The sequence below is a fragment of the Odocoileus virginianus genome, chromosome 1, assembly GCF_023699985.2.
Source record: "Odocoileus virginianus isolate 20LAN1187 ecotype Illinois chromosome 1, Ovbor_1.2, whole genome shotgun sequence".
Classification (NCBI taxonomy): Eukaryota; Metazoa; Chordata; class Mammalia; order Artiodactyla; family Cervidae; genus Odocoileus; species Odocoileus virginianus.
The window spans coordinates 50,474,986-50,485,685 of record NC_069674.1 but is presented as its reverse complement, the minus strand read 5'-3'; the positions used below and the strand labels follow the sequence as shown (position 1 = coordinate 50,485,685).

The 10,700-nt window shown below is 35.4% G+C and overlaps 1 protein-coding gene across 1 annotated transcript in view; it reads right to left on the bottom strand.

Annotated features, from left to right (window-relative positions):
- The window catches only part of ZNRF2 (zinc and ring finger 2), a 101,325-nt gene that overhangs the window by 18,639 nt on the left and 71,986 nt on the right, over positions 1–10,700 (bottom strand). Inside the window, exons 3-4 of the mRNA XM_070468081.1 lie at positions 6,505–6,610; positions 1,120–1,199 (exon numbers count right to left, since the gene is read on the bottom strand). Coding sequence (XP_070324182.1) covers positions 1,142–1,199; positions 6,505–6,610 — 164 coding nt within the window. The 3' untranslated portion in view covers positions 1,120–1,141. The remainder of the gene's footprint in view (positions 1–1,119; positions 1,200–6,504; positions 6,611–10,700) is intronic.

The following is a 10,700-nucleotide window of genomic DNA, read 5'->3' as shown; positions in this document are numbered from 1 at the left end:
CCTCATTAAGAACAACAGAATTCCTTGAATGTGTTTATTATCACAACATTTCATATTTAAGACCAGGAGCTACTGAAATAAAAGGAAGTTAGGGGGACAGCACAGGACTAGAACTTAGGATACTATCTGCTCTAGTTTCCTGCCTGTGATCACATTCAGAAAGGATTGTTCTGTGACTACCTTGAGTCTATGAACACAGAGGCAGTAACTCCTTCCCAAACAATTTCAAGATTGGCTAAAATATTCTGCCTTCATGTAAAACACAATATTTTATACCTTTATATCATTTTGAAGTGACACAAATAAAAAGCTTTTCAAACATATGAAGTTAGCAATTAACTTATTTCAAAGCTAAATGATGTCATTCAATTTACTTCATGGAAAACCAAAAAAAAGCAATACACAAGTGAAGTTTTGAGGTTTTCATTCAATTCACATTTTCAGAAAATGCAGAATCATGAATAAGCTACGTCAACAGTGCAAAACAAATTCTGTATTTGGTTTAAAATTTCTTTTTTTCTGTCTACTGTGTAGATAGGATACACAAATGAAAGATAAAATTGAATGAATAACTATAAAAGCAGCTTTCTTAGGAAAATGTTCTCACTAATAACAGCAAAATAGCAAAGAACAATAAGTCAGCTCTCCCCATCAAGTGGCCAAAGCACTGGAGTTTCAGCTTCAACATCAGTCCCTCCAATGAACACCCATGACTGATTCTCCTTTAGGATGGACTGGTTGGATCTCCTTGCAGTCCAAGGGACTCTCAAGAGTCTTCTCCGACACCACAGTTCAGAAGCATCAATTCTTCGGTGCTCAGCTTTCTTCACAGTCCAACTCTCACATCCATACATGACCACTGGAAAAACCATAGCCTTGACCAGACGGACCTCTATTGGCAAAGTAATGTCTCTGCTTTTTAATATAATAATGCAATATAAATATTAACTAATTATTTCTTTGAAACTTTTCATGTGAGTTTTCTACACAGCAGCCTAATACAATGTCTGGAACACACACACACCTCAGTGACTAAATCAATGAATAAAAACGGTGGTTTAGAATGGATGACTCAGGTAACAGTTTAAAAAGCAATTTTAAAAAAAAAGGGAAAATTACCTATAAGACAGGAGGCTGATGCTTAATCTGAAGGGTGCTCAGGGCAAGATCTATTTACTTCAAACCATTCATCTATGCAGCTAGAAAAGTAAAAAACAGAAAAATTGAAACATGTTTAATTATCTATATAATAGTTATAATAAAAATGCTTACTTCTTGACATTAATATCTCTACAGAAAAAGAATTTGATATTTTTAATGATATTTGGCATATATAAGTAAAAGGATATTTTTATTACATTCTCATTATTCTAAGAAGGAAATAAATCTTTGCAAAATTATGCTATAATGTACTTTAAGGTTTAAACAGAACCACCATTCCCAAAAGAGAACCTAAAGAACTACCACTTGACCAATATTCAAAGTTAAAGGCCAAATCTGGACAGATATTTGTCTTGAAAATAGTTGTTCAAATTTATGCAAATGTCAACCACAGATCAAGCTTTTAAACTTTAATTCTTGACAATACTATATCACATTTTAAAAGACTATATTTATATGGGAGTACTGAAAACTTAATTCTATCCCTTTCTTCCCACAATACATGTACAGATACAAATAAATATACCATCATCCATTTATAAACTATCTTAAGAGTTTATAGGAAGTTAAATATTAGTGTGCATGTATAATTATCATTATAGATCTGTCCTGTTCAATGCAGTAAGTCAGGAGCCACACATGGCTATTTAAATTCATTAAAATTAAAGAAAAATCCACTTGCTTAGTCACACTAGCCACAATTCAAGTGCTCAACAACCACATGGCTAGTGGCTACTCTACTAGATAAAACAGACATAGAACAGAAAGTTCATGCAGAAAGTTCTAACGATAAACTCAAGGCCTTAAGAAGGATAAGTAACTTGCCCAACAGCTAGAAAATTACCCAAGGAGATTTGCTTTTAAAGTGTTGAACATTCTCACAGTTAACAGTGCAAATTAACATATGCCTCAAAGTTAGATGGCTTGACTAATATGCTGAAGGACAAAATTAATAGTTATCCATCCTCACAGGTTGGTTTGATAGGTAAAACCAATAGATAAATTTAAAAGGAAAGAAGGTAAAAGATCCCATCCACACGATACTCTTAAAAGTATTTTAAAACAATTTCTGTTGCCATTAAGACTTCTGCAGTCTAAATAAACATGCCCAATTTGACTTTACGACACTGTTTTCAACTTGCTGTTTGACTCACTTCTGGTTAACCAGAATGCCTCTTAACAACAAAATACTGAGAACTGAACAAAATACACCAGATGTGTTAACAATTCTCAGTACATCTTAATGTACAATTCTGTGATCTAAAATGAGCACTTCCTATTTTATAACCATGTGATTTCAGTTCATCTCGACAAAGAAAGCATTTAAAATCTCCTCTTCTTAGATAAACTGCTATGAACCCATTTAAAATATTATATTCCCCTCCCAAGATCCAGCAAGGGATCTTGGATCTATACTCTAAAACTGTGTGTGTGTATGTATTCCAAAATAACATATAGTACTGCTTCCATGTTTTACATATCGAACCTTTGTTATATGTACTGAAAACATTCTGACATCTAGTTTTTAAATTTTTCATAGTATCATGATGCAAAGAAAACTTAAATTTTAATGTAGTCAAATTCTTTAACTTTTCTTTTAACTTTTTATGGAAAGGTTATCTTAGCCCCCAAAATAATTCCTTGCCATGAGGTTAAGAATATCTCTCTATATTCTTTCCAATACTTTAGACTTTAGTTTCCATAGGCAGTTAATCTAGAATTAATTCTTATTTCAAAAGTAAAATATTCAATTATTTTTTCATGTCAATAACTAACTGATTCCAGTGCCACTCAATGAATAGTTTATTCCTTATTATCTTTACTATAAAAATTGGTAAACCAATTTTTCTATTCATGTTAAACAATCACTTATATAGCATCTATTATTTGCCAGCACTTTCTAAAAATAACTCATTTAAAACCTCAGAACAACTCTACGAAGTTAATACCAGTGCTTCATTTTACAGATTAAGGTAGAGAAAGTAACTTGACCAACATGATACAATGAATTAGCAGAGGGGCTAGGATTCAAATTTTAGGAATCTTGACTCTTAACAGTCCATGTTCTTTCAGTTCAGTTCAGTCGCTCAGTCGTGTCCAACTCTTTGCGACCCCAGAGACTGCAGCACGCCAGGATTCCCTGTCTATCACCAACTCCTGAAGCTTGCTCAAACTCATGTCCATCGAGTCGGTGATGCCATCCGACCATCTCATCCTCTGTCGCCCCCTTCTCCTCCTGCCTTCAATCTTTCCCAGCATCAGGGTCTTTTCCAATGAGTCGTTTCTTCGCATCAGGTGACCAAGTACTGGAGTAATGGCCATGTTCTTTACCTCCATGCAATGCTGAATCTTCATTTTATATGCATGAGTGTTTATGGACTCTATTCTTTTCCACTTACCTGTCTATATTCTTTCCACACCACATTAATTAAGAGTCTTACAGTGAATCTGTATAGGATAAGTACCCCACCACCACCACCCAGCATCACTTACTTCTTTACGATTGTCTTGACTATTCTTGACCCTTTGCTCTTTTGTCCATATACATGTAAGAATCAACTTGTCAAGTTACATGAAAAAACTAGTAGAGATTTGATTGAAATAGTATTAACTACATAGATTTGGGGTGAAGTGACATCTTTATGATATTGAGTTTTCCCATCCACAAAATCGTATGCCACATATTTATTTTAGACCTTCCATAATATCTTTCAGTAATGTTTTAAAATCTTGAATATCTTTCTGTAAGATTTTAATAAATCTTATTCCTGTTGCAGTTTCTATTGGTATTAATGTTATTATCCTAAAAAAAAGTTATATATATTTTTTTCTTACTGGGATATGAATGCAACTGATTTTCATATGTTGAGCTCCTATCAGGTAACCTAGCTAAATTCTTATTAATTTTAACATATTACCTAATACTTATTTTTTGCTTTTGATTTTAAATTAATAATAAATATAGAATTTATTAAGTTAATATAGTCCTCTTCCTTTGCTAATGTGGTATATTATATACATACATTTTCTAATCATATAGTGTTTTTGCATTACTATTAATAACATAAATCCAATTTGGTCAAGAGGCATTATTTTACATATATACTGATGAATTGGTTTGCTACTATGTTTTCAGATTTTGCATTTAGGTTCATAAATGACAGTGTCTTTTAGTTTTCTTTCTTATACTGTTCTTATCTGATATGGGTATCAAGTATATACTATACTCATAAAATAAGTGGGAGAACCTTCCATCATTATCTACTTTTTGGAGGAATTTATGATTATTCACATGGTGTTTTGCTGTTGCTGTTTAGTTGCTAAGTCATGTTTGACTCTTTGTGACCCCATGGACTGTAGCTCACCAGACTCCTCTGTCCATGGGGTTTCCCAGGCAAGAAATACTAGAGTGGGTTGCTGTTTCCTTCTCCAGGGGAACTTCCCAACCCAGGGATAGAACCTGCATCTCCTGCATCGCAGTCAGATTCTTTACCACTTAGCCATCACGGAAGTCCGTATGTTTTGGCTATGTGGTAAACTTGCTGTCAAACTGTCATGGTAGGCCTGTCTTTAGTTTTTTGATTTGGCTTTTTAAAAATATTTGTTACTTTTCAGGGTTAGTCTTAATAACTACTTAGGATAGTTTCTACTTTATTTGGATTTCCTGTTTCTTTTCAAGTCATTTTGGACAATATTATATTTCTAAGGAAATTACTTGTTTTGTTTAAAATTTTTAGGTGAAAAGTATAAAATTTTCCACAGAATTTTCCAACTATTTTAATTCCTGTTATATCTACAGTTATGTCTTCCTTTTCATTCCAACACTGTGTATTTTTTCCTTCTAGACACAATCTTGCCAGTGGCTAACCTGTTATTCTTTTCAAAGAATCAACGTTTGACTTTGTTAGTCTCTATCCTAGTGTGTAATTTTTTCACTCTTTGTTTCCTTAGTTTCCTACTATCAATTTTCTAATTCAGATAAAAACTTAAGACTACTGATTTCCAGTCTTCCTTTCCACAATAACACAAATCTTGCAAGGATCACTCTAGAAAAATGCTGAAAAGGTTTTCACTATTATTCAGAATATTTTCTAAGTTCCATTATGGTATCTTCTTTGATCTGTAAGTTACTTAAGAGTATGTGTGAAAATCATTTATCTTATGTCATTGACATCTAACTATGCTCAGAGAACAGAACAGCTTTCTGTACAGTACCAGCTTTTTGTGGTTTACTAAGACCTGCCCTGTGGTCTAGTACATGACCAATTTCTATAGTATTTTGTATGTCCCTGAAAAGAAAATGTATTTTCTAAATTGCTGACTGTAGATACATCCATTCATACTCATGAGATCAAATCTGTTCACTGTACTGCTCAATTTTTCTAGGTCTTAACTAGTTATATGTATGCCTGTTTGACTCAATGAGAACTATACTCAAATTTCCAATTACCATGATGATTTCTCAATTTTTTCTGACCATTCTACATATTTTACTTTGAGACTGTGTTCTTTGGTACACAAAGAATGAAGTTTTATATACTATTATCATCATATAATACTAGTAATACTTTTTTCAATAAAGTTAATTTTTGTCCAATATTAATTTAGCTTTGTCAGTTTTATTTATTTAACATTTGCCTGGATATAGTCTTCTATCCCTTTATGTCCATATTGTTCTGTATCCTTTATGTTTAAGTGTGCTACTCATCAACAGCATATTCCAACCTTTTGATTTGTTTTCACCTGATCAGTTTGACCATTTGGATTTATTATAATTACTGATACTGGATTTATTTTTGCCTCTCTGTTTTGGTACTATTTACTATTTTCTCCAACCTCCACACCCTGCTTTTACATAAAATTCCAAGTTATCTCCACTATTGCTTTTAAAGTTATAGTTATCTGTCCTTTTTGTAGTTTACTTTAAATCATCTTAAATCAAATTTTTCCTTGTTGCCCTAAAACCAAAACACTTTATCAGAAACCAGATGGGCTTTGGAGTCAAAGAGACATGACTGGAATCTCAGTTCTTTCATTTATTACTAGCCATGTGACCATGCCCCCCAGCTTATTTCCTCAACTGTACAACGAGACTGTTGTAAGGCTTACATAAGATAACCTATTCAGGAAGCTATGGACAATACCTGGGTCATAGTAAATGCTTAACAAATGGTAGACTTTGAAATGCAAACAGATTTTTATTGCCAACAGGGAAAAAAAGGCCTTTTTGGGGGGGGGGGGAGTTTCGATGAAGAAACCTTTCAGCCCTAACTACAAAATTTGAAACACTGAGAAAGGTCTTTTAGTCTAATATCAATTTGGCTAACATAAAAATAAACTCACCCTTTATGATATATGCATAGACAAGGCAGTCGTGCTATAGTATCTCCCTGCTGCAGTTCTTCAAGGCATATTGCACATTCCCCAGCATCTTTACTCAGTACGTCCTCTGAGAAAAAAGAAAATGCATTTAGGACACTAGAACTGAAAGAATTATGTGAATGCTAACTTATAAAGAGTGGTGTCTGGCATATTTTTGTCAGAAGCACATAAAATTCACCACCTATATTCGAAATACTATTCATAAATCAGTAAACAATGTTTACCTTTACTCACAGTGTCTCTCAATTTCATTTAGATTTCACTGAGGCATTACAGTTAATACAAACACAGTATACAATCTTCCAACTCGCAAACAACTTTGCTATAAAATTTTATCAGTTAAGTCCATTATTTGTAATTTAGAATTCATCCTATTAACCAATATTAATCTCATGCCCAAAGGTCCTTCCCTGGTGGTTCAGTCAATAAGGAATCTGACTGCAAAGCAGGAGACTGCCTGCAATACAGGAGATTCCCCCGGAGAAGGAAATGGCAACCACTCCAGTCTTCTTGCCTGGGAAGTCCCGTGGACAGAGGAGAGGAGCCTGATGGGCTACAGTCTATGGGGTTACAAACAGTTGGACACAACCGAGAGACTAGACCACCGCCAAGCTAGGTCAAAAAAGTATAGAGAGTATAACGTGGCAGAAAAGACATTAAAATACTATTATAATTTTTAAAATTCTAAAGTAACAAAATTGCATAAGTTAAAGAAGTCATCTTGAATACAGGACTTTAAAAAAATATGCTTAATTCAAGAACATACAAAATGAGGGAGACCAAAGCTTCTATGTAGATTCGGAAAGGGTCTTTTGGAAACGAGGATTTCAGACACTGGCCTCAACAATTCTTAATCCCAAACACCAATTAAACTCACTTGCAAAAGGCCCTGCAGGATATTTTAAACACAAATACTACTATGGTGAAACCCTTTATAAAGCAAAATTTCCTTTTGGAAAAAAAAAGAAAAGCAAACAAACAAAAAACCCACCGAGGTTTTCTCAATTTATGTTTTATACTGAGAATTTAAATTATATTTTAACATTAAATTTTAATTTTTAAAAGGATCCTGCCTAAAAGTACATTAGTATATGCTTTGTGACTCTTTTTAAACAAGGAATAACTAAAACATGCCATTACTTTAGAATATGGAGAAACTTAATAAGTTTAGAGAACACAAAGCAAAAGCAGGAACATGCAATATAAATTTATATCACAAATAGATAAATTACTGCTTTGGAAATAAAAATCAAACAAGCTAAAAGGGAAAAGGTGCATTAATCTCTCCTTAAATGCTTAAACACAGACCAATGCAGGCAAGTTTCCTAATAGTTCCTTTTAGAAAAATCCATTCTATAAATAGTTTCCCCTTTAGTGATTCATTTTGAGACAGCACATTAAGAGGAAATACAGCTCTATTTGGTCTGTAGAAAGGAAGGTACCAGCAGATGATTTACCCATTAGGCTAGAGAGGGTACAGGGCAACTTCCACAGCAAAAGGAAAGGCCTTGGTAAGAAGGTATATGCTCTCAGAATTTAGTGAATATGACAGAGGCAATTTTAGCTAACTACTGGGTATCTCACAAGCTAATACATTACATCAAAGATTGAACCAGAAAAAGTTTTCGGCAAGTGGAACTGGGTAAATGGAAAAATGCTTATTAACACCCACCTATAAAGACCTACACACCACCCTCTGGAACTAACACTCAAAAAAGATGTCCTTTTCACCATCAGGGATTGGAATGCAAATATATTAAGTCAAGAGAAATACAGAACAACAGGCATGTTTGACCTTGGAGGACAAAACGAAACCACACAAAGACTAACAGTTTTGTCAAGAGAACATGCTGGTCATGACAAATACCCTTCTTCAACAACAGAAGAGATGATTCTACACATGGACATCACTGATGTGTCAATACCGAAATCAGACTATGTTCTTTGCAGTCAAAGATGGAAAAGCACTTTACAGTCAGCTAAAACAAGATGAAGCTGACCGTGGCTCAGATCATGAGCTTCTTATTGCAAAATTCAGACTTAAATTGAAGAAAGTGGGAAAACCAGTCATTCAAATATGACAAACATCAAATCCCTTATGATTATACAGTGGAAGTGACAAACAGATTCAAGGGATTAGATCCGGTAGACAGTGACTGAAGAACTATGGACAGAGGTTTGTAACACTGTACAGAAGGGGGTGACCAAAACCATCCCAAAGAAAAAGAAATGCAAGAAGGCAAAATGGTTGTCTGAGGAGACTTTACAAACAGCTTAGGAAAGAAGAAAAGTGAAAAGTAAGGGAGAAAGGGAAAGATATACCCAACTGAATGCAGAGTTTCAGACAATAGCAAGGAGAGATAAGAAGGCCTCCTTACATGAACAATGCAAAGAAACAGAAGAAAATAATAGAATGGGAAAGAGATCAAGAGATCTCTTCAAGAAAACTGGTGATAACAAGGGAATATTTCAGGCAATGGACAGAAATGGCAAGGACCTAACAGATGCAGGGACCTAAGAGATTTAAGAAGAGGTGGCAAGAATACAGAGAAGAACTATATAAAAAAGGTCTTAATGACCTGAATAACTACGATGGTGTGGTCACTCACCTAGAGCTGGACATACTGGAGTGTGACATCAAGTGAGCCTTTAGGAAGCACTACTACAAACAAATTTAGTGGAGGTGACAGAATTCCAGTTGAGCTATTTAAAATCCTAAAAGATGATGCTGTGAAAGTGCTGCATTCAATATGTCAGCAAATTTGGAAAACTCAGCGGTGGCCACAGGGCTGGGAAAGTGTCAGTTTACATTCCAAGGCCAAAGACTGTTCAAACTACCATGCAATTTAGCTCATTTCATACGAAAGCAAGGTTATGCTCCAAATCCTTCAAGCTAGGCTTCAGCAGTATATGAACCGAGAACTTCCAGATATTCAGGAGTTCCAGAAAAACATTTACTTCTGCTTCACTGACTATGCTAAAGCTTTTGACTGTGTGGATCACAAAAACTGCACATAATTCTTAAAAAGACGGGAATACCAGTCCACCTTACCTGTCTCTGGAGAAATCTGTGTGTAGGTCAAGAAGCAACAGTCAGAATCGTTACGGAACAACTCACTGGTTCAAAATTGGGAAAGGACTATGTCAAGGCTGTATGCTATCACCCTGCCTATTTTAACACATGCAGAGTACATCATGCAAGATGCCAGGCTGAATAAAGCACAAGCTGGGATCAAGACTGTGGGAGAAATATCAACAACCTCAGATATGCACATGATATCACTCTAATGGCAGAAAGTGAAGAGGAAATAAAGAGCCTCTTGAAGGTGAAAGAGAAGAGTGAAAAAGCGGGCTTAAAACTCAACACCAAAAGAACTAAAACCATGGCATCTGTTCCTATCACTCCATGGCAAATGAAAGGGGAAAAAGTGGAAGCAGTGACAGATTTTATTTTCTTGGGTTCTAAAATCACTGCCAATGGTGACTGCAGTCATGAAAATAAAAGATGTTTGCTCTTTGGAAGAAAAGTGAAAGTGTTAGTTGCTCAGTCCTGACTGACTCTTTTGTGACCCCATGGACTGTAGCCCGCTAGGCTTCTCTGCCAGGGGATTCTCCAGGCAAGAAAACTGGAGTGGGTTGCCATTTCCTTCTCCAGGAGATCTTCCCAACTCAGGGATCGAAGTCAGGTCTCCTGCACTGCAGGCAGACTCTTTACCATCTGAGCCAGAGAAGCCCAAAGTTATGACAAAACTAGACAGTGTATTACAGAGCAGAGACATCACTTTGCCAACTAAGGTCCATACAATCAAAGCTATGGCTTTTCCAGTAGTCATGCACAGATTTGACAGTTGGACCATAAAGAAGGCTAAGCACTGAAGAATTGATGCTTCTGAACTGTGGTGCTGGAGAAGACTCTTGAAAGTTCCTTGGACTGCAAGGAGATCCAACCAGTCCATCCTAAAGGAAATCAGTCCTGAATATTCACTGGAAGGACTGATACTGAAGCTCCAATACTTCAGCCACCTGATGTGAGAGTTGACTCACTGGAAAAAAACCCTGATGCTGGGAAAGACTGAAGGCAAAAGGAGAAAGGGGTGGCAGAGGATGAGATGGTTGGATGGCATCACTGACTCAATAGACACGAATGTGTGCAAACT